Source organism: Gasterosteus aculeatus, chromosome 15 (assembly GCF_964276395.1).
Source record: "Gasterosteus aculeatus chromosome 15, fGasAcu3.hap1.1, whole genome shotgun sequence".
NCBI lineage: Eukaryota > Metazoa > Chordata > Actinopteri > Perciformes > Gasterosteidae > Gasterosteus > Gasterosteus aculeatus.
The window spans coordinates 17,046,588-17,071,200 of NC_135703.1; the positions used below are offsets into that span (position 1 = coordinate 17,046,588).

The 24,613-nt window shown below is 44.7% G+C and overlaps 2 protein-coding genes across 4 annotated transcripts in view; one reads left to right on the forward strand and one right to left on the reverse strand.

The window, feature by feature from the left end:
* atp10d (ATPase phospholipid transporting 10D) overlaps positions 1 to 18,936 on the reverse strand; it is a 30,989-nt gene extending 12,053 nt beyond the window's left edge. For 2 of the 3 annotated variants that reach the window (XM_040200533.2, XM_040200531.2), the window contains exons 1-11: positions 18,758 to 18,936; positions 14,451 to 14,819; positions 12,924 to 13,118; positions 11,202 to 11,406; positions 10,773 to 10,858; positions 6,883 to 6,989; positions 5,955 to 6,086; positions 5,404 to 5,516; positions 2,788 to 3,040; positions 1,850 to 2,055; positions 1,447 to 1,632 (exon numbers count right to left, since the gene is read on the reverse strand). In XM_040200533.2, the coding sequence (XP_040056467.2) occupies positions 1,447 to 1,632; positions 1,850 to 2,055; positions 2,788 to 3,040; positions 5,404 to 5,516; positions 5,955 to 6,086; positions 6,883 to 6,989; positions 10,773 to 10,858; positions 11,202 to 11,406; positions 12,924 to 13,118; positions 14,451 to 14,737 (1,770 nt within the window). In that variant the 5' untranslated portion in view covers positions 14,738 to 14,819; positions 18,758 to 18,936. The remainder of the gene's footprint in view (positions 1 to 1,446; positions 1,633 to 1,849; positions 2,056 to 2,787; positions 3,041 to 5,403; positions 5,517 to 5,954; positions 6,087 to 6,882; positions 6,990 to 10,772; positions 10,859 to 11,201; positions 11,407 to 12,923; positions 13,119 to 14,450; positions 14,820 to 18,757) is intronic. The other variant, XM_040200534.2, reaches the window with a different exon arrangement.
* Positions 18,888 to 24,365, forward strand: commd8 (COMM domain containing 8). The gene is made up of 5 exons (XM_040200535.2): positions 18,888 to 19,068; positions 20,517 to 20,672; positions 20,896 to 21,048; positions 23,297 to 23,452; positions 24,169 to 24,365. The coding sequence occupies exons 1-5, from the start codon at positions 19,024 to 19,026 to the stop codon at positions 24,187 to 24,189; spliced, it is 531 nt and encodes a 176-aa protein (XP_040056469.2). The 5' UTR covers positions 18,888 to 19,023; the 3' UTR covers positions 24,190 to 24,365.
* The last annotated feature ends 248 nt before the right edge of the window (positions 24,366 to 24,613 follow it).

The window sequence follows — 24,613 nt, forward strand, 5'->3', positions numbered from 1 at the left end:
TGGCTCGATTCTCAACGGCTGAGCTTGGTTGCTCGCCTTGTATCTCTAGGCAATGGCCTCTGAAACCCAGTAGGGTGGGCGCTGCTTTGAGAGTACAGCCCTCAGCATGGCGGACCGTTCTAAATCGCTGTATCCAAGCGGGAACTTCTACACAAGCTCTGAGGGGTAGCCCTGAAAAACAAAGTGGAAGACAGAGTAGGGCAGGACGCCCTCAATATTTTCATTGCACGGATCAGAGCTAGAATCTGGATTGATTTTAGGTTTTTCAATAGCAAGCATAACAGGCAAGATTTTCATGAAAAATGACACTACGATGAAATATTATCTTGCGTGCCTGGAGAGGAACTCGTTTTCAAACCTCCTTTCAATACAATGTGAGGAGCCACTGATTTGTACTGCTATGTTTTTGTTGATCATTCATATTGTTTTTAAAGTAAAATAAAAGGTTTTCTAAAATCAAAAATAATCCGATAAGACAGAAACTCTGACAGAGAACAAGAAGGTGTTCCACCGCTGCAGTATTTATGGGGTACTGGAAAATGGTAAGAACTGATGAAAGCTCTGGTAGGCTTGTTTTCACAGTAATGAAGAACCAGAGCAATGATAGTTGTTTTAATAGAAACCAGTTTCAAGTTGATGTGATACTAACTAAAGATGGTAGCGAGATGATATAGTGAGAATCATCTGCCCCAGGTACAGAAGGTGCTGGATGCCACTTGGTACCGGGCAGCAGCACAAAATGACTGAATATACTTTTTTTTTAAACTTTATTTCCTGAAAAAAATGACCAGTTTCTCTCCTATTTCCCAAACGTCACCATGAGATTTTTTCACCCTATAGAATTGCCCACTACTTTTTGCGCACCGTCCACCAGTGGACAGACAGAGCGCAACTGCAGTTAAGTGGTCCCTCAAAACCCTCCGCTATTACCTCATTGGGCGTAAATTGGACCTGATCACAGACCATGCGCCTTTACAGTGGATGTCAACAAACGAGAAAAACAGTCGGGCAGTAGGGTGTTTTTCCTGTGTGTCCCTCAAGCTACTGGAGGGGGAAATGAGATGTCACGAGAGGGACTGTCATCAGTGGAAGACACATCCTCTCCCAGTGGTTGCAGTAAAGACTACAACCCATTAACTAACTACGATGCCAATAGTCACCCTGTACCAAGGCTGCTGCATAGCTGAAAGGGAGGTGCCGGATTTACTTGAGTGTGCTGGTGCGAGAGACAGAAGGAAGAAGAGGACTGGCCCAAAGGAGAAAGACACTGAACCAAAAGTAATGTAAAGATACTTTGCTTTGTTCATTGTGGCTTTGAAGCGGAATACATCACTGCTTGTCTTTTTAATTTGTGGACCCGCGCCTTACAAACTGATCCTGACCTTCACCATATGGATCAATCAGCAGTCTGTGATGTCGTGTTCTTCACAGATGAGATCTACTCACCACGTGTCCAGGCTGGCTGGGCGAGGAAACCACCACGCTGTTACAGACGACCAGAGCGAGGAAGAAGTCAAGGATGTAAGTGAGTTCGAGGCTGGCCGCAGTCCCACAGGAGCTGTCAGCCAGCATAGAAGAGCAGAACCAATTCAACTTCCTCACCAGCTCCGGATCTGGTACCACCTCCTTCGTCTGAACAGACACATAAAGGGTTCATGTGCTCAGAATCAAGTTCCTGGAGTTTATTTTTCTAATTTGCACTGGGAGGAATAGAAAACGCAGTATGTTGTCAGGGAAATAATGATACATAATTATATGCATTAATTCATTAGACTATAGGCGAGGAAATCCGCACCATTAAAAGCCAGATTGGTAATGATGGATGTGTGTGTGAGTGTCAGAGTCTGACCACGCGGCTGCAGAAGGCACTGGTCCGGGGCCGGCTGTGACTGGACACCAGGTCCTCCTCGTCTTCCTCCTGCTCAGCAGTGAGCGTGTGCAGAGACACAGAGCTGTGTTTGCAGCTCAGAGATCTACCGCTGCAGGCCGACTTCAGAGTGACAGAGCGACCAGCCGCCTTCATCTTCTCTGCCTCGTAGACCTCCAGCCTCCGAGCTGACACACCGCAGAACACAGGGACCATTTACTCCACTTAAAAGAATCATACATCTTATACTGGAGCACGAGTACATTCAACTGTATAGTCACCACACAGAGCAAGTACCGCAGCAAAGCAAATCAACTGTGGTTCACTTGATTACGAGAAAGAAGAACAATTGAGTGATGAAATCGGGGGGTTAGAGTCGATCGCTCTATCAGAGGATCGATGGAGAGATGGAGATACAGCTTCGTTCAAGCTGCAAAAGACATTTTATGGTAACAGAACCTATTGGACTATTATGAGAGATTATCTTGCTCCATATGGAAGGAAATATTGGACCCTTTCATTACCAGCCACGTATCTTGTAAACCTCTGAGACTAAAATGTAGTTCCAGTGAAGAGGAACTCAGTCTCCCACACAATCTCACTAGATCTGGAATCCAAACACACTTTGTAGTATGCTGTGCATAATATATTATGTGAGCAAAATAAAATGTAAGTAAGGGGGCAAGTGGGTGAGTGGAGAGAACGGTCGTTGTTCAGAGGATCGATCCGCTGGCAATGTGTCCCTGGGCAAGGCACTTCTGTTAAAATGACCCCCGTAGGTGTTTTTCTCTGACTGCCTTTTAGTTAGGATCACATCAACTTGAAATTGGTTTCTATTAAAAACAATAATCAAACATCATCTTGCTCTGGTTCTTCATTACTGTGAAAATAAGCCCACCAGAGCTTTCATCAGATCTTACCATTTTCCTCATGAGGGTATTCAACCCCATAAATACTGCAGCGGCGGAACACCATCTTGTTCTCTGTCAGAGTTCCCGTCTTATCAGAGAAAAGGTACTGAATCTGACCCAGGTCCTCAGTGATGTTGAGGGCCCGACACTGAATCCTGGAGTCCAGCTGCTCGTTGTACAAGGCTAAGTCGTTGTGGATGAAGTAGATCTGGCCCAGTTTCACAATCTCAATGGACACGTACAGAGAAATGGGGATCAGCACCTGATGGATAGAAGTGGATTATATGCAGTTTATCATTAAGACATGGGATGAGTATGGCACTTGTTTAAATCTGCCTCGAGCTGAACCTCCCTCACAAACTAAGTGACCAGGCTCGAAGAAGACTGGTAAGGAACCAAGAACCAACGAATATTCTACATTCGAATGTATATTAAACAACAATTAAACGGCGGCGCGACGGTCTGGGTTGCGGGTGACTACTGACTATATATTGCAGGAATAAAATAGATTAGAGAGGCTACAACAGCTTCATGCACTGGTTTGATTATTTGCCGTTTCATGCCAAGGAAAAGTTTAACTTTGGTAAAGATGGAACTGCTCGGAGCGTTCAATGTCAGTACTGTAAAACAATTAATGTTAAAAATATTTGTCTCAATCACTGAATGAAGCTTGCCATATATATTTGAGAAAAGGATCACAACCTTAAATTGCTTGCAAAAAACTCTTGATCAGCATTCAGCATTTGTTTTATTGTCGTCGTTCATTTAAACCGCTATGCTCAGAAGGGCGAGACTGTACATACAACAGCAACAACTGATGATCTTTTTAGTCGACGTAATGGACAACGTTGATTACTTAAGAAATGGTGGATTTCTATCGTCGGCGCGTCGTATATTATACAAAGATTCAGAGCTACGGGTCTTTTTCATTCAGCATTGCAATACACCACAGGAAGCGCTGGGGGCGCTATCGCTTCTATCGTCTACATGCACCAAGGAAAAGAAGTTTATCGAGCTGGACGTGGGAGAGTCTTTTATCAGCAAACCAAAGCGAAACAGTTGTCGTTTCACAGCAGCACGACGACAACGCACAGACATTTATAATGTCTTCTCCTCTTGGGTAAGTTTAGCTAACCAAGTGACGCTAGCCTTGTTAGCTTATCGTAAGGTTTACACTTAAGCTACATGTTGGAGAGCAGAGCGTCTCGTGGAGGATGCCTGCTAACCTATTATGTTAAATGCAATGTGGTAACGTTAACTGAATTATTGTAGCCTGGCTTTTCATATGTTCTGAATAGTTAACGTTAACCTCCACTCAGCACTCTTCAAAACACAAGATTTCACAAGAAAAAATGTCCTAATTACGAGAGATCTACTGTAGCATAATAAAAACCTACTAAAGCCTACAACGTGATCATTCAAGCTCTGTGTTTTCGTCTTGTTTGTCCGGAGTTAGGCCTCAGATGAAGGTGACAGATAACATCCTCAACATGCTCGACTTTGCTATTTTGAGTTACTTTTAAAACTTTATTTTAAACGCATATTTTCACTTGTATTTTGTATTTCTTATGATGATTACATTACACTATAACATTCCACCGGTCAATCCCCTTCACACTGCACATGTCACTTTAACTGTAATTCATCACTTTGTCGTCACTAGTCACTTTTTCGTTACTTGTTCGTTAGTGCACTTTATGCTTAATATTTCTTTAATATTTAAAATTTTAAACTTTATTCCCTTGTTTTATACTAACCCATAGCCTTATTTACTAACCCATTGCATTCGCATTTCATGTTACTTTATTTTATTACTTGTGCACTGCTGTCTTGTCGGTCTACTGTCGCGCACTAACCACCAAGGCAAATTCCTTGTATGTTTTACATATTATGGTAATAAATGTTTCCTGATTCCTGATTTGTATTAACTTGTTACTCAAATACATTTGAAGTTCAAAATCCAAAGTTATTGGATGGAAATAAACGGTCACACCTCGTAGCCAAAAAGAATACTTGCCTCCACGCTCCTACACTGTGGTAAATAATTGTTAGATTAGTCGACTTATCGAAAGAATAGTCCATTAGTCAAATACACATCTCCACCGTAAAGCATGGTGGTGGCAGCATTGTGCTTCTCAGCAGAAGGCCCTGGGACGCTTGTGAAGATAGAAGGGAACATGAATGCAGAACATTATAACCAAATTCTAGAGGATAATCTAAATCTGTGCAAGAGAACTACAACAATCCATCCTGTCCATCCCGGGAGAGGGATCCCCCCTCTGACGTTCTCCCTATCCCATGGAAGGGTTTTCATTTTTTGGCCTTTGCCGATGGTGGGTTTCGGGACAGAGGATGTCGCATGTGTACAGACTGTAAAGCCTTCTGAGGCAAATTTGTAGTTTGCGATTTTGGGCTATACAAAAAAAAATATATTGAACTTGCAAGAAGCGTTATTGTCCAGCGAGACAACGAGCCAAAGCATCCAAAAGCTCCACCGAAATGCTTCAGGCAAATGTTCTGAAGTGAACTATTTTGAAATGACTTCGGTTAACCTGAAAATCAACTGATTGATTGATAATTGCAGCTAGTAACAAACGTTAAGAGTCCAAGAATGCAACTGTATACCTGCAGCACAATGATCATTGTCCAGAAGACATAGAATCCAGCCAGGGCAGGAGACATCTCCTTATTAACCTGAAAGACCGCCTCTTTGAGGTTTTTCAGCCAGAAGCCATGGCCTGAAACACACAAAGACACCAAAGCAGCTGTGAGATGAAAGCTGGACATGGTTCATACTCTATGTGGAGGCGCTGCTAAGCACAAAGGGCTGCCCCTCCCATTTAAACCACTAGGGTGTTTCACAAAGGTCCAAAGCCGTGATTCCCGCCGGTAACAGCCTCTGGTCGACTTCTTCCGTGTGCTATGAGCCGTTACTGAGTCAGTGAGGGAATCGGACTGACTGACTGACACTCACTAACTGACTCTTACACTGACTTTCTGATATACTGACGCACTGTCAAACTCAGTGACTGACTCACGTACTGATTGACACCCTGCTCATTGACCAACTCACTGACTGACTCCCTCATTGACACTCTGACTCAGTGACTGACATACTGACTAACTCATTGACACACTGACTGCTGCTAGCTGGAGAGAGAAGGGTTGGTACTCGCCTATGGCCGCAGACAGACACATGATGACGAGCAGGAGCACACACCACAGAACGTCCGTGTTCAGATGCTTCTCCAGCTGGCTGCGCTTATACCTCGGCCCACTGTTGTTCATCATGGCTTTAGTGTCATGACCTTGGTCACATAAGAAAGAGAATACATTGATGCTCAGTAATATCCCAAACTGGAATTGTATCAGGAGTTTCCATAACGTGGGTTCTAACGAAGGGTGAAATACGCTTGTATCTGTTCATTAGGGTTAGAGCAGCCACTAGGTCTTGAGGCACAGAATTGAGTCCGGGTCTGCAGGAAAATTGGTCAATTAGTAGTAGTCTTTGTTCTGTGCATAGCCTTTCACCCTCCGATTCTTCACACTTTAACACGAGATTCATTCACTCACACTGACATCAGCAACTAACAATCCCACTCCACAGTCACTCCTGAGCCGGGGATCGAACCCCAATCCTATTGGAAGGACGACCCTGCTCTGCACTGAGCCACGGTCACACCTTTGTGCCTCAATGACTGCAAAATTCTCTCTGGAGGACAAAGTCAATCGCCATAAGCAAAGATGACAATCATATGAATAGAGTAATCATTGTCGTTAATGTCCTGGCAATAACAGGATAGGTAAATTGAACTGAATCAGGGGTCATCAGACAGAATGCAAATCAAATAGAGGGCCTCAATTTAAAGAAACAAGTGGACTTGATCTGTCTGAACAAATTGGCTCCAAATAATGGAGGTGCAAAGACAATGGGAAAAGTGAGTGGCAGTAACAACTGGAGTTCCTGTTCATTAATTGTGGTGCATAAACAGTTCAGGTAGTAAACACATACTTTGCTTTCTATCTTCTTAAGGGGGCATGTCGGAGAGCAGGTCAGCGGAGTAGCTTTTGCTCAGATGTTTGTTAGTGATGTTCTACCCTTACCGGCGTAGACCACAAGGCCCACCACAGTCTCCGTGTTGCGGATGGTGCAGCTCCTCAACAGGAGGTTGGTGTTATGGAGGCCAACTCGAACCCCACTGGGATGCTCCCTGTGGAACACGCGCCAACGCACACACGCAGACACACACAACAGGCTGGAGTTCAGGCTCAGCTGGATGACACAATCCATTCATACCCACTGACAGGCATGATGAGAACATAGGTGTCTGTAAGGCATCGCACTGATTTGAAGCAGGGGTCTTCAACGTTTCAAGGCCCCCCAAACTGATGGCGAGATGGAGCAGGGACCCCCTATTCTAGTTTGGTCCGCCATCTTTTATTTTTGAGCTTGGCGCTCTTTAGACGTGAGCATAAAGGCGATCTGATTGGCTGGTGCCTGTGATGTCATATTTGCATGAAAGGAGCTGTGAGTGAACCGGTGCCCAGCTTGAGAGCTGTTGAGGGAAGCTGAATGTGTGCATTGCAGATTGAAAGACAACGTCTTCTCCATCAATTTATCCGTTCGCTACAATAAGTTGGATTAATGTTAATGTGTATTTAAAGACAATAAATACAATTCTGAAGAAATCTAAATTTGTCGAGAAAAAAAAAAATAAAGGTCAAGCAAAAGTTTCGCAAACCTCTGTTGAAGACCTCTGACTTAAATGAGGCCCTACTGCATTGTTTTTTGCGAGCTAAATGTACAGTGGGGAGAAGAAGTATTTGATACACTGGAGAGCATGTAGGACTCTAATTGTCATCATACAGTAGATACTCTTCCATTGTGAGTGACGGAATCTAAAACAAAAATCACATTATATGATTTAAAAATATATATATTTTGCAGTTTATTGCATAACATAAGTATTTACAGTAATTACCTACCAACCAGTAAGAATTCCGTCTCTCACAGACCAGTTAGTCTTTAGGAAGCCCTCCTGTTCTCCACGTATTACCTATATTAACTGCACCTGTTTGAACTGAACTACTTCTCTTTCCGGGAAAAGATTCTCCGACCCAGGACCTGATGGTTAACTTTGGCAACTCCGTGTTAACGCCCACTTTGACTGCAGGAACCTCAGTGTGACACTCGACCGGCAACTCTCCCTGACAACACGATCCTGTAGATACACGCTCTACAACATCAGGAGAATACGTCCTCTTCTCACTCAGAAGGCTGCTCAGGTACTGATTCAGGCTCTTGTCATCTCCCGCCTGGACTACTGTAACTCCCTCCTGCAGGTCTCCTGCTACCGACATTCCACCTCTGCAGCTCATCCAGAATGCAGCAGCTCGACTGGTCTTTAACCTTCCTAAGTTCTCCCACACTACTCCACTCCTCCGCTCTCTTCACTGGTACCGGTGGCTCATCCAGTTCTAAACACTGGTGCTCACGTACCATGCTGTGAATGGATCGGGTCCAGCTTACATCCAGGACCTGGTCCAACCAGACATCCCGACCCGCACTCTCCGCTCTGCATGTGATAAACTGCTCGTCCCTCCCTCACTGAGAGCAAAACACCACTCTTTGCTGTCCTGCTCCGAAATGGTGGAACAAGCTCTCTGAAGACACCAGGACCACAGAGAGCCTTCACATCTTCAGACTAAAGACACACCTCTTCAGACTCTACCTCCACTAAAAGACTAACAAATTGTAGCACTTAAATGGTACTTGTAACGCCACTTATCTATAGCAAATTGTAAATTAGCTTATTTGAGGAAATTCCACTTTCTTGTTTCTCGTTCTTCCGAGTTTGTACTATATGGTTGGATGCACTTATTGTAAGTCGCTTTGGATAAAAGCGCCAGCTAAATGACATGTAATGTAACTCGGATCCCTGTACACACTCACACAATGGCCAAGACCATAGCGCTGTGTGAGGACATCAGGGATAAAATTGTAGACCTGCACAAGGCTGGGATGGGCTACAGGACAACAGGCAAGCAGCTTGCTGAGAAGGAAACAACTGTTGGCGCAAATATTAGAAAATGGAACAAGTTCAAGATGGCGGTCTATCTCCCTCATTCTGGGGCTCCATGCAGGATCTCACCTCGTGGGGCATCAATGATCATGAGGAAGGTGAGGGATCAGCCCAGAACTACACGGCAGGACCTGGTCAATGACCTGAAGAGAGCTGGGATCACAGTCTCAAAGGAAACCATTAGTAACACACCAACGCCGTCATGGATTAAAATCCTGCAGCGCACACAAGGTCCCCCTGCTCGAGCCAGCGCATGTCCAGGTCTAAAGTTTACCAATGACCATCTGGATGATGCAGAGGAGGTATGGGAGAAGGTCATGTGGTCTGATGGATGGAGCTTGTTGGTCTAAACTCCACTAACCATGTTTGGAGGAAGAAGGAGGATGAGTACAACTCCAAGAACACCATCCCGACCGTGAAGCATGGCGGTGGAAACGTTCTTCGGGGATGCTTTTCTGCAAAGGGGACAGACTGACTGCACCGTATTGATGGGAGGATGGATGGGGCCATGTATCTTTGCCAACAACCATCCCTCAGTAAGCGCATCGAAGATGGGTGGGTAGCTGGTTCTCTCAGCATGACCACGACCCGGAACACCCCGGCAGGGCAACTAAGGAGTGGCTCTGTGAGAAGCATCTCAAGGTCCTGGAGTGGCCCAGCCAGTGTGTGCAAACCTAGTCGAGAACTACAGGAAAGGTATGCTCTGTAAGTGGGAAAACTGAAGTGTAGCAAATACTTATTCTTCCCACTGCATAGCGAAAGCTCCAGGGAGAACATGCAAACTCCACATAGCCTGGGGGTCAAACCCAGGCACCTCTTGATGTGAGTAGACACGGATTGGCAGAATTTCACGTTACAATAGCAGTTTTCTCACACTGCTGGAATGTACAATTCCAAAATGAAAGCCTCTCCAAATACCGTACATGAGCCACAAGACTACATCTGGTCAATTACAGGTTAGATTTAAAAGGGAACAATCAATAGTTACATGATAATTTCAATTCAGATTGATAGTACACATCCCCAAGGTGTCTCTCAGGGATAACCAGGACATTCTGATGAACCATTTTAGAAATTAAAGCCTCGAAATGCCACTATGTTTTTTACTGGATACTAGAAAGTTTGACTTCCTGTTACCAGTACGTTACATTACATGTCATTTAACTGACGCTTTTATCCAAAAGCTAAAAATCTAAAATCCAATCACGCCGAGGTGTAGGTGGCGCTTTGATTCAACTTTACATCTCTTTAGGCCCAGAGTATCATCAAACATGTGTAAATTGGAAAGAATCCGATGATGTGGAGTTTAGTTAAAACCGTTTAGTTGTTCTTGGCGAAGTATCAACTTTGCTGACGCACCCTTTCGCCACAGATTATCGAATTCTTATAATATTCACAGTGAAGCATTATCAAGGTCTTAACTCTCCAAGAACTTTTTAGAGGGATCAGATTAACCTTTGAGGAGCATAACCTGTGAGGAGCAGGGTGTATATAGATTTTGAATATGATAAAGCCCCCAAAAAGCAAAAATTGGTCCTTGGTTGTGGCTGCAGAGTACCAGACGGTGATGGAGGAGCAGAGGACGGACTCCATGATGGAGGTGGAGAAGTGCACCATGACTGTATTTAGCAGGTTGAATTTCGTCAGCTGCCTCAAGAAGTACATCCTCTGCTAAGCTACCAATCACCAAGACAAATGTATCTATGTGTAACATATGTGTAATAAGCGGCCTCTAATTTGATTTCTCAATGAGATATAAAATGATAAGCAAGCATTGATTCTGCAGGATACAAAAAATATAGCTAATAAATAAAAGCTAATATACTGTATATACAATGTAAGTAATTCCATGTATCAAACGCATGTCATGACTCGATGTGTTGGACCACAATAGAATAAAAAGTGACTCACATGTAACCTTTAAACCTACTGAGGTCGTTGTTGGGGTTCTCACACTCAACCAGACAGTGGAAGCTTTCAGCGGTAAACTCTACTCCCTGCAAACAGCACACACAGGTAAGCACACAGGGTAGGTCCTCCTTTTAACTTGCTTATTAATGACATACAGCAGATCAGAACAGCAAACATTCCAACATGAGCATCAGAATGCATCGCAGGGATCCGGTTAGAGACCTGCTCAGTCAGCCAAAGTTCACATGACAAGGCAGGAGATACGGTGGATTTCTAATTTGCACTTATATATATATATATATATATATATATATTACACACAGGCAGGGAAGGGGAAGGCAGCAGCAGCCTGCCAGGTTTAACAATTTTAGAATAATGGATGTGAAAATGTCACATGTCTCTGGTGCTCAGAGCCACATGCATTATTACCTCCAATGGGAGGTCTGAAACCACCTGTCTCTGTTTCAGGTTGGTTTCTCCGTCCAGGTTGGCGGTGTCGATGTAACAAACCCCACGTGGGTCAGAGGAATACAGCAACAGCATGTCAGCTGGGATGTTTTCATTGCAGGACAGACGGACAAAGTCTCCAACTCGAACATCCTTCCAGCACTGATAAATGTAGTCCTTCTGCTGGCTGTGGACGGACACAGATAGGACAAGAAAATGTCTCAAAGTTTCACATACCATGCGACTCTATTTTGAGTAGAGTGGGTGCGCCGGAAACCGGTTGGCAGTTTGAACCCCAGCTCCATGTCGAAGTGTCCATGAGCAAGACACCTTACAAAACAGGGAACCAGAAATCTCTTGAAAGCGCAGAAGGCCTGGCGGTTTTGTTAGGGATTCAGGCAGAAGAGCACACCTAGTGGTGGAAATTATAATAGTAGTTTGTGTATGTAGTTATTACATTAGCATGTTCAATTAATAACTGTGAGTCAGACAAGTCATTTGATTGCTGCACACATAACATCCTGCCACACTGTAAACGCATATTCCTTCCTTGATACATTTCTTTAAAAAAAAAAAAAAGATTATTCCAATCTGTCTGCTGCTCAGATCTGGAAGCATTGGCACAAGACCCCTGGGTGCACCCTTTCTTCTTGTTTATTTAGTTGCACAATCCAACCCTTGAGTTACTTGTAAAACATGGTTTATAGTGTATGTGGCTATTAGAGGATTGGCAGTGCATTCTGTCACTAAGGTATTAACAATCCATATTGTCCGCCGGTCAGATTGTCAGCGCCACCCTTCCATATATTTTAATGGTCTGGCCCGCGTAAGTGGGCAGTATCTGGCCCGAATCTCAAATCCGGTCCAATGGGATGTTCAGTGCAGCCCGCTGGATAACTGTGCTATTATGACAATTACAGACTGGTCCCCACGACGCCGTGGGTCCCCCCCCCGGTTGGCCGCATCGTCGGCGCCTCCCCCACCCACCTCCGTCGGCAGTATAGTTGGTGCCACTCCTCCCTATAATTTTAATGGTCTGGCCTGCTTTTGATCAAAGTGGGCAGTATCTGGTCCAAACCTGAAATGAGTTTGACACCCCTGGCCTACTGGCTCACTGCAATAAAAACTCATAATACGGGTTGCTCCATGGTTTACCCATCAATATCACAGGGCACATCACATACACACTAGGGCTGCAACAACGAATTTATAAAATAAAAAATAAAAAACGATTATTAAAAGTGTTCATTGTCGATTTGTTGTGTTGCACAATTATTACATCACCCAACAAGTTCTAATTATCCTGTTAAATTTTCTGATTTGTATTTTTCTTTATTTTTTATAAATTATTATGTTCATGGGGAAACCCCGCCGAGTGGCCTTTCTGTGTGGAGTCTGCATGTTCTCCCCGTGTCTGCGTGGGTTCTCTGGCTTCCTCCCACAGTCCAGAGACATGCTCTGGGGATCAGGTTGATTGGGGACTTTAAATTGCCCGTAGATGTTTTTTTTTTTATCAGATTCAAATCGGTTATCAAAATAATCGTTAGTTGCAGCCCTGATAAACACTAAAGCATCCGGCTTTTCAACAAATTCGCAAGACTCTTCTCTTAAATTTGAATCTAGAAATAATCAATGAGAACGGACGGATTGCTCCAGAGAGCGTGGCTTGCACAGCATTGGCCAGAAGGTAGATGGCCGACTCACCCACAGAACGCTTGCACCATGTTGTTGTTGACCTTCCTATCAAACAAGTACCGTCTGTAGTCTTCCAGGGCATCTTTGATGGCAATAACAGTGAGGACCACCACCAGAGGAATCATGGTAATTTCCTTTTGAAAGGCTTCAACGACTGGGACCCAGTTCAGTAACACCAAGAACAGGAAGTAGAGGTTGGCAGCCCTACAAAGTAAGGTCAGAGCATCAAGTTAGTATGTAGAAACCAAAAAGAATCGAGAAGTGTGTGTATACAGCCCACGTATTTAAATATACACATATATATATATATATATATATATATTACGATATATAGCCAATGAGAGCAGCAGCGCTCACATGAACCAAAACAGAGAAATTGAGAAAGGTAGCAAACTTTTACAAGGACATTTTCCTTTTAAATCTCTTCTGGACAGTGAGTTGACACAAGACGTGACAAAACACTGGGCTTTGTTGCTGCAATGCTGTTTCCTAACCGGCATGAGGGCATTCCGGTTATGACTCTTCACGTTTCTAATGCTCATGCTTTTTCAAATATTAAGACATATTCATATTTTTCATCAAACTGATTCCCTCTAGAGAATTTCTCAAATCCCCCTGAATTCAACTTTCAGAGCTTTGATAATGACATCGCCGCCCCCCAACCTCAAGCTCTTGCCTATCCCCCCCACCCCACTCACATCATTTCAAAATAAAAGCACCATGCCTTTATGAGAGCTGTTATTTAATAAACTTGTTATTGTGACACATTGATTCCTTCTCATCTCCCCCACCCAATTGCAGAATTTCAAAATAAAATTCCAGTGGATGGAATTCAAATGTTAATGCTTGTGATGAGGCCTATCATTTAATAAACTCCTTGTGCGCATCCCAGATATTTTGGATGTCATCTCCTCACCCCCTCTCCAACCACATCCCTCAATTTCAAGATAAAACACCATATGTACATTATAACAAATAACACACAGTAATCAGTGTTGCATGTGTCTAACCAAAAAGTAACATTTTTTGTGTTTTGATTTTCTTGGCCCCACATTATATATGAAGGAACCGGAATTGTTATTGTGCAAACTGCAACGTAGTTAAAACCAAACATAAGAATAATCAACTCTTTGTATTTGAACACATACTTTGGTGGTGAAGTGGAGTAAATTGCTAGTGTCGCCACCAGAGGTATTAGCAGCGGCTCGAAAAACTATAAATAATTTCTGATCTATGATGGATTTTTTTAAACCCTTAAAACCGCCCACAGCTCCTCTCTTGGGCACAAGTTGTGTTGGTGCATCTCTGGTCTCTCGTTCTTCCTGCATCTCTCTTTTGTGTGTTTTCATAGTGAGGTCCTACTTGTGATAGCGGGCGGGCAAATTCTGAATCGTTGCCCAGCACTGATTTCTATACATTTCTAGGTCTCGTTGTTAAGTAATAAGAGCAGGTTCTCTTCTTTAATCCCACAGCTAGTTGATGACACAGACTCAACAAAGCCAGGCAGTGCTTTCAACCCACATCACCAAACCTCACCTGTGGAACTGTTCAAACAGGTTCATGGGGATGAAAGTTAACCAGGTGTACTTGGTGGTGCAGATGGCATTGCCCTTGTAGCTGTTGAAGACGGATTCCAATTCCTGCTGGCGGGGGCCATGGCGAGCAAACACAGTCCTCTGCTTTCCACTGTCCCTCCGTGGAGAGCTGTGGGGGTCCATGGAGGTTTTGCTGGACATGCCATCAGGGGCAGAGTACCAGCCTCTCCCAGAGCTTTCTACCAGCATCTGTCGACAACGATGTCGTACCCAGTGTAGCCGCTCCATCGGCAGACTGAAGGTGAGCTAGGACAGTGCCTGAGCCCCGTCCTCCTCTGTGCTCTAATGTAGACTTCACAATGTCCTCATCCTGCAGAGAGAGGATCACCAAATAATTACCTTCTGTAACTTGTTCCTATTGGCAAGTTGAAATATTCAGTTAGGTGTTATTCTACATATTTCAAGTTCAAATCTGTCTGTTAGGGATTCAATATTTATGAGAGGATTTTGTAAATAGCGGTATGAAACAGCATGTGTAGTTGAGGAAGTGGTTTGAGTCAAAAAGAACTACGGCGATGGTAATTATTCAACTTTAGTTCCTTGAGTCACTTGACATTTGAGTCCATATATAAAAAATAAAAATACAACTACACCACTCTGTGTTGGATCAATTAAAACCTTTACAATGACATTTTCTGAATCATTTAGATTTATAAATAAAATTCCACAATGCAGCATGAAAAGTGAGAACATTATGAGTCGAAAACATTAATTGCACTTAATTGCAGCTTGAGGGAGAATCTAAAAGCATTGTTAAAAGCCATCTGAATCGTTTGTTTTTTCCTTCCTATAACTGGACCACTAGTGTGCCGTATACACACAGGCCAATCCTACACAGGCATCCTCATGCAAACTCCACATAGATCCTCTTCGGTTTTAGCAATCATGACAAACCTCTTTTCAGACTAGATTTTATTGTCATACTGCATGACATACTGTGAACAATACGGCATTAAGACTTTCCCCCAACAGAGAGATTTTACACTTAGAGAAGAGCAGTCGACGGTATTCCACATTGTCAGGCTCCATTGGTCACCAAGCATGTTGCAAATACACTCTTACCCCATCAAGTTGGCATGGTTTGATGCAAATACCAAAAATAGAAAAACGTATCAGATATAAAACAGAGACAGAGACTAATTAGCTGACTTCAGTTTAAAATAAACAGCTTTAAGGGGTAGTGGTCGTTGCGTGTCCAATAAATAAAACAAATAAATCCAGATTTGGGGGGGCGGCCCCTTGTTCAATGGTAGGGGAAACACTGGATATAACAAGAGGTTCACTAGAGGGGAACAATGAGACGACCCAACAAAACAGGTGGAGGCCTATTCAAGTCTCCCCCTGTTGACCTCTTTCACTTTTTTCCACTAGTGTTGGCTTTAGCGTCGTGAATAGAAAAGGGCTTGGGAACTGGGTGCGGCTAGTTCAATGTTATCAATGTTAGTTTAATCTTACCTGTGATAATAAAGGGGTGGGTCGAGGCTATTCAGCACGATTTACTGGGCAATTCTTTGCACATCAACATGCACTGGAGAAGCTTAGCGAATCAAAGCTATTTAAATCAAATATTCTGGACAATGACTGAAGTATGTGTGTTCAGGACCATTCTGACTACTGTTGTACCAAAAAAAAAAGGGAATAATTTTACTGTACAAAGTTAGATAATTATCCTATATTTAAAGTTCAAAAGGAACATTTCTCAAGTGAACTGGAATAAAAATAATTTTCTCAATAATTCCAGTCAAAGACTAACATACATGTGTTAAGGACATATCTGACTACTATTGTAAGAAAAGTGAAATATTTTTACTGTACAGATTTGGAGATTTCTGCAAAGTAAAAGCCCTATTTTTGCAAGTTCAAAAATAGCATTTCTCCATATTTGAGCTGCAATAAAAACAGATTTATCAATAGTTCCAGGCCAAGACTAATGTACATGTGTTAAGGACCTCTCTGACTACTTCCCTACCTGGAGTAGGCAATCAATCGGTTTCCTGCTGAGAACCATGGCCTCAGATTTAGAGGTGCTACTCTCATCCCGACCGCTTCACACTCGACTGCGAAACGCTCCAGTGAGAGTTGGAGGTCACAGACGGAAGATGCAATCAGGAACACATCATCTGCAAAAAGCAGCGACGAGATCCGCAGCCCCCCGAACTGTAGACCCTCCTCCCCCCTGACTGGCACTGTCCCAGACTTCCACGCAATGTTGAAGAGGCGTGTTATACAAGACAACCCCCCAACACCCATTGCTTTTTGCATCTCTGGACGGATCTCATCAATCCCCGGGGCTTTGCCACTGTAGAGTTGATTGACTACCTCAGTGACCTCCACCAGGCAAATTGACGATGATACCTCCTCCGCCTCCAGCTCCGCCTCTACCAAAGAGGGCGTAGTAGTTAGATTCAGGAGTTCCTCAAAGTGTTCCTTCCACCGCCCGATAACCTCCTCAGTCGCGGTCAACAGGGTCCCATCCTTACCGTACACAGCTTGGATGGTTCCCCGTTTCCCCCTCCTGAGGTGCCGGATGGTCTTCCAGAAGCACTTTGGTGCCGACCGAAAGTCCTTCTCCATAGTTACCCCGAACTCCTCCCATACTCGCTGCTTTGCCTCCATCACGGCAGAGGCTGCTGCCCTCCGAGCCTGTCGGTACACTGCAACTGCCTCTGGAGTCCCACCGGATATCATAATCCGGAAGGCCTCCTTCTTCAGTCGGACGGCTTCCCTGACCACCGGTGTCCACCACGGGGTTCGAAGGTTACCGCCCCTTGACGGACGTAAGACCTTGAGACCACAACTCACTGCCGCGGCGTCAGCAATGGAGGTTTTGAACATACACCACTCTGGTTCAATATCCCCTACCTCCACAGGAATGTGAGAGAAGCTCCGCCGGAGGTGTGAGTTGAAAATCTTTTGGACCGGGGCCTCCTCCAGACGTTCCCAGTTCACCCTCACTGCATGCTTGGGTTTACCGGGTCTGTCCCGAGTCTTCCCCCATCCTCTGACTCAGCTCACTACCACATGGTGATCAGTTGACAGCTCTGCCCCTCTCTTTACCCGAGTGTACAGAACATGCGGCCTCAGATCAGACGATACGATTACAAAATCGATCATTGATCTTTGGCCTAGGGTGCTCTGGTACCACGTACACTTATGAACATCCTTATCTTTGAACACGGTGTTTGTTATGGACAATCCGTGACTGGCACAGAAGTCCAATAACAAACAACCGCTCGGATTCAGATCAGGGAGGCCATTCCTCCCAATCACGCCTCTCCAGTTATCTCCATCGTCGCCCATGTGCGCATTGAAGTCTCCCAGTAGGACTATGGAGTCCCCTACTGGAGCCCTATTCAGGACTCCATTCAGGGTCTCCAAAAAGGCTGAATACTCTGAGCTGCTGTTTGGTGCATATGCACAGACAACAGTCAGAGTTTCCCCCCCCACCACCCGAAGGCGTAGGGAGGCGACCCTTTTGTCCACCGGGGTAAACTCCAATGTAGCAGCACTCAGCCGGGGACTTATGAGTATCCCCACACCCGCCTGGCGCCTCACACCATGGGCCACTCCGGAGTAGAATAGAGTCCATCCCCTATCCAGGAGTGTGGTTCCAGAGCCGAGGCTGTGCGTAGAGGTAAGCCCCACCAGATCCAACTGATAACGCTCCACCTCCCGCACAAGCTCCGGCTCCTTCCCCCCCAGAGAGGTTACGCTCCCCGTCCCCAGAGCCGGCATCTGCCGCCCAGGTCTGTTCCGTCTAGACCCCCCCTGTTGGGATTCACGTTTGTCAATTGTGTCAAAGAACCTACTAAAAGGTCATTTTAGTTTTTTTACTAAAATCAAAGATGTCCATAAATGTATAAATGTTAGACAAATGTTTACTATCGAGAATCTTTAACTTGTATTTATAAAATATTTAGTATTGTCATAAAAGTGGTATATTCAGATATTCAGCATGGTAGTAGTCAGAGAGGTCCTTAACACAGGTGCATTGGTCTTTGCCTGGAACTATTGATAAATCTGTTTTTATTGCAGCTCAAATATGGAGAAATTATGTTTCTCAAATCGCATTTTTTCCGGTTACATGTTCAATACCGTAAACGTCAGCATATACGTGCACTAAGATTTAAGCGTCGGCTGAGTTGAGCGCAGAAAGGGTGGACTTCTATCCCGACCGCGCTCTCTGCTCACAACTGACCGAACCGCTGTAACGTTACGCCGGAGCAGCAGCCTCAGCGCAGCACTTACCGAGCTGGTGGTCCCCACCGGCTGCCAGACCTCCAGTGGAGGTGCTACTGGGTCTCCTCGGTCACCTCCCCGACCCAGAGCCCCGCGCGCACTGCGACCGGAAATATAAGCACCGAAACGACCGGATGTTACGGAAAGAGCACCGTTACTGCCGCGCTATTGCGAGGTGTCGTGTGTGCAAGGGCGTCTTCTTCAGGCGTTTGAAAGCGGCTCGTTTCAACACGTGACCGCCGTCAGCTGATCGGGTGGCGGAACCAAACTGAAAGATGGTGTCGTTGCTGAGCGGGCTGTCCGTCGCGGAAGGTCTCACCGTGAGTACCGGTACCGGAGACTCTCGGGCTCTGTGTTGCACAGCTCGCGGGTCCGTTTACCTTGTAAATAGTTTATTTTACCGTTTAAACGAGGAACTGGCAGGTTTGAATAAGCGGGAACGGGCGGACAAAAACAAGAAAACGATCCAACATCGAGCTTCTCATCCTTTGACCTCTTCGGTTTAACCGTTCAATTCCGGGTTTAAGTGTGCCAAACGATCATGCGGGTTAATTGGTCTTAACGTTATAGAAATAAACCCAAAGTGTCCCTTTAATTGTCATTATGTACGATATGTTTGGTTCTTAAATGAAATAAACAGACCAAGATGTTTACAACGATTTACACGATGGAATAAGCAGCATTAAATACATCTACATGTCAGATTGGTGAACTTTTCTTCTAATGTTACCCCGGTATATGCATCACAGACGGATTTCTAGCATACAAATGTTCTATTGCGTTGACTTTTACTATCAAAGGGTACTTCCGGTCTAGCTAAGCACTAAAGGCCCTTTCTCTTACCTGAGACAGCAGAACGGATGTGGTCTCGCGGGTCATTTAACAGCAGCTGACTTGATGACGTCACCACGTCAGCTGGTCTCGCTAATCCATTTTTATACAGACATAATAATATTATTATTATTATTATATAGACAATAACAGTCCTGCACACTGTGTAAGTTATGACCCTAAACTCTGCCCTCAAACAAACATAACGTTACCAGGGAACAAACATCAGTCTCTGACAACATATTAAAAGTTATGAACACGCAGCCTAGTTTTACTATAGTATCTCATGTATAGCCACTACGGAGACGTGAATACCAGCGGAGCATTTCACAGAGGAACAGACTGCTCTCTGCGGGTGCCGGAGGGGTCTGACGGCCCCCTCGGCGACACCTCGTCACCACATCCTGGAGTTGTTAAGGCTCAACGTTGACAAAGCGATCACACAACCGTTGATTAAACTACTAACTTCTCGCCTAAAAAAAATCCTAAAATTACTTTTTGTGACTTAAATATATTAGCATCTGTATACTTCGACTTACAGTTGTGTTTATTTTCTCCTGTCTGAGGTGAAATGCATTCTGTGATATTTGGACAAGTTGGCCCGGTAAAATTGGCGGGGTGGGTCACACATTATGACGTGAGATGCGGACTTCAAAATTGGAACAGTACTCGGGATCAACAATCTAAAACAATATATCAAGATAAATATTGTTAGCTTTGTCGTCCAGGGGCGAGAGCTGAGATGTAGCACCACGTCATAGCTAAAGCCTTGTAGCCACATGGGGGCCTTACTCACCTCACGGAAAATTCAGAAATTCTTTGGACAAAGTTCATATTGGAAATGCAACAGCAACTAATTGATGAAATGAGCCCCAAAGACTGCCTCTGCCCTCTGGGAGAGACCCGCCTCTGACCCGTGGCGTTGTCTGCTGTGCAGCTGTGTCACAGGGTGGTGGACGGGCTGTGTGGGCGCGAGCCGCCTCACCGGGGCGATTACAGCGCGTCCTGGAGCTCAGACGAGTGGCGGGAGCTGCTCGACTCCCTGGCGGCTCTCTTCCGCCGGGCGGTGGGCGCCGACAGCTCCAATGAAGAGGTGAGAGGGAGCAGCGGGGCGAGATGCTCGCTTGAAGTTGCCAGTGGAATGAAGAAAACCTATTCCCTTATTTGTTTCTATATAATAATAATAATGTATAATAATAGCTCATTTATGCAGCAACGTTTCCTGTTGTGTGGACAAAGAACGAAACATAACATTCGTACCCAGTGAGCCTGCTGACCCGTAGCCATGGTCGATGGTCTCTGCTGGTCGTGGACAGGTGGTGGCGGGGCTGTCGCATGCAGGCAGCAGCCACGCGCAGTCCGTGCTGACCGTGCTGACAGCGAGACGGCAGGAGATCCGGGACGCCCTGCTGGGCAGAAGCAACTTCATCTCCTCTGCGCTTCTGCAGGACTTCGACTGGCAACTTAAGGTGACTTCATGCTCACTCGCGTGTTTCAAATGTAAATTCCACAATTAGGTTGGCGTTACGTTTTCAAGTGCGAGACAATAAGTGAAAGTAACTGTAAAATCCTCAGTTTAAACTGTGATACAGCGCATCATGCAAACCGGTCTCCTGCATGCAGAGTGAAACACAGCCAACACCATTCTGCACACAGACGCACGTGGGGGGTACTTGCCAGATGTCTGGTTGACTCTGCCAAACATTTCTGTGACCATCAGAAGGTTGGACAGGTTTTGACTGTATATCCTGGGAGTAGCAGCGCAGTGGCCCGGCCCTTTGGTTAGGTCGTAACTTGCCCTCGATGATCCGCAGGGTTCGGCCCCGTTTTGTGCAAAACAACAGGGCTCGTATCTCAGCCCCAGCAGACCGGTCCCGCAATGACACAAATAGCCATGATTTCAAATATCTCCTTTGCACGTGGGTTGGTTTTTAATTAGGATTTAGCCCTTACATTTCCGTTGTTTGGGTTAAAGGAGACATGCTCAAGTCTGTGTGGTATCCAACTCCTGTCTGAAACGTTCTGTTCACTCTCTTAAAGCGCCATTTAAATTTGTTATCCCATTTTACCTCTCTCAACATCTTTCCCATGTTTATATCAGAGAAGTCCTTTTATTTTGATAAGTTTAGTTTTTGGATTACAGAATATTCATTTTGTAGAGCCCAAAATCGCAAATTACAAATTTGCCTCAGAGGGCTTTACAGTCTGTACACATGCGACATTCTTTGTACCGAAACCCACCATCGGCACAGTAAAAACATAAGAGGGAAGAAACCTCAGGGAGAACGTCAGAGGAGGGATCCCACTCCCGGGATGGACAGACTACAATGGATGCCATGTGTACAGAATGAACAATGTATAATACATGCTATGACAGAAATGATTTAAATGATTGTGGGTAGTAAGCAGAGCAGGGGCAACTACCGTCACATAGAACCACCGTCACATAGAACCACCGTCACATAGAACCACCATCCACAGAAGCCCGTGGGGAGGGAGAGCACAGAGACTTTGGGAGAGGGTAATGTCCGTTTATGATGACAGTGATAGTAATATGATAGATATTTAAAATAGTAATAATAATGATGATGATGATGATGATAGCACAGGCAGTAAAAGGGCCCACATATAACCATGATCCGTGGAAACCTGTGTGGTGAGAAAGCACAAATACTCCGTGGAAGAAACAAACTTGGTGATGCGCATCAATGTTTACAGCAATAGAAATGGTCAACGGTGGTAGAAGTGGTGGGTGTCCGCGGGCCAGGCAGGTGTCAGGACCGGGGTCTAGACGAACTACGATCTACGGAGACCTGCGAGGCGAGAAAGCACAAAAAACTCCCGGAAAGAAGCTGAATTAGTGATTAGTGAGTTATTTAATAAAACGTGGAATATTGTAGGAGAGCGTGAGAGGAGCTCGGTGTGTCCTAAGAAGTCCCCCGGCAGTCTAAGCCTATAGCAGCTTAACTAAGGGCTGGTCCGGGCTAACCTGAGCCAGCCCTAACTATAGGCACAATCAAAGAGGAAAGTTTTACCTTTTATAGGAGACATATTATCCTGCTTTGAGCTAAATTAGCCAGTAGGTGGCACTGTGACATAAGCATGCGGAATGATTGGGAAACGTTTGGTCAGTTTACAGTTTGATGTATTACAGCGAGTCATGTAAAATGGCCGTTTAATGCCACAACTTTTAATCACAGAAGTCTCCAGATTGTATTGAACACATTCAAGTTGATCTGATCAGTTCCCTATAAAGAGTTTAATGAAAGCACCTGAACGTAGCCCAAAAAACATTGTCTTTTTTAATAAGAAACATTAGAAGAACAATTGGTTCTCTGCTGTGAATACGTTGATGCTCGGGCCCGAAGAAGGAAACCAGTTAATATATGCACATCAATAAGGAACAGTTGAGTCAAGAACATTATCTTTTCTCCATGTTTTGAATACCAATAATGCTCAAAAGCTGTGTATCGACTGAAGATGGCAATAGATGTAACATCAGTGGGTCGCCAAAACTTTAAATTAACAATAATGTAAATTATTAACAATAATGTCAAATTTACAGTTTTGACACACTGAACTTTTCCAAAAGTTCCTAAGTTCGGTATTCCATTTAAAATAATCCATTTAACAGTCATTGTGTGGAGTTGAATCCTCGGTGGGAGACGAGCCGGAGCTGGTCCTCTGTATTAATGTCCCATCTCCTGTGTCCTCCAGTTAGCGGTGTCCAGCGATAAGAGCTCGTCTCTCCACACTCCTCTGCTCAGCCTCAGTCTGGATGTGAGAGACAACACGGCCCTCCAGCCGGTCACCATGGAGATGAACAGAGAGGAGTTAAACACACTCGTCAGTTCACTCGAGGCTGCTAATAAGGTACACACACACACACACACACACACTAAATACCTTTGGTTAGTTAAAAGGTCCTGGATATGAAATTTATGGTTCAAGAACATGTCATGTGTTACAATATGGGGGAGGGGGTGTGTGGGGTGGGGGACATTAATCATGTTTCACTTACACTTGGTTGCTGTATCGCTGGCAGGCTCGTGGGGGAGGGAGGGGGCAGCTTCGCTCATGTGATTGCATGTTGAAAAAAATAAAGAAATAAATCAGTGGATCTACTCACGTCTCAAAGCCCACAGTCCAATGTGAAGCGACCCGCAAACAAATGCAATCAATAAGTATAACTTGTCATTTATTTATGTGTGCATTTGTAAATCAAATATATTTGTGAGTTTGCATTTATTGAGACGGGTCTGACCTCGTACGCTTGGCTTTGAGCTGAGAGACACGCACCGTGGGGAAGTCCGAACGGATTGAGAAAGCTCACTTGGGGGCATAACTGAAGCAGCCCAATGCCCCCCATTCTGCCGTAGCCGGTTTAGAGCTGCTCTTTGTGTTGGCAAACAGTGACCAGCAGCTTCATGCCGAGTCGTGTTTACCAGTCCAACAATCTCCCTCCTTTTGGTGTTCACCGTACAGTACTGGGGCTAAAGAGGCTTTCATATCCATTTAGTCAACTAGTAATTACCTGCACTCGATCAACCAACCGCAATGCTAATAGGTGATTTGTCTGTGTCTTGCAGGTGGTAATGCAGTTGAAATGAGAAAAAGACCCAATCCCATTACAGGAAGTTAATGGAGGTCTTCAGAAAGTGTCAAATCAATCCACTGTCATGATTCTGTGTTGGAGACAATGTTTTTCAGAGCAAATAACGAAGTCTGTTGTACTTCAGCCGCGTTTATACGAGCACTCAAACATTCTATTAAAGTTCTCAATAAAGTTTTTTTTTTTTTTTTATCTGTGCCACTCATAGTATTCTACATGCAACTAGAATATAAAATGTTGTCAATAACTAGCAAGCCATCAAACTGTTCCATATGCATAAAGCTTTTAGGAAGCACTCAGCAGCAGTCAGTCTTACAGTACCAGAAGGCACAAGCGTGTCTTTCTTTCTGTGGTGCTGCAGCTGGCAGGGAAAACGTAGCAGCTCCCAAATTGACAGCAACGCACATCTGGAAGGCGCAATG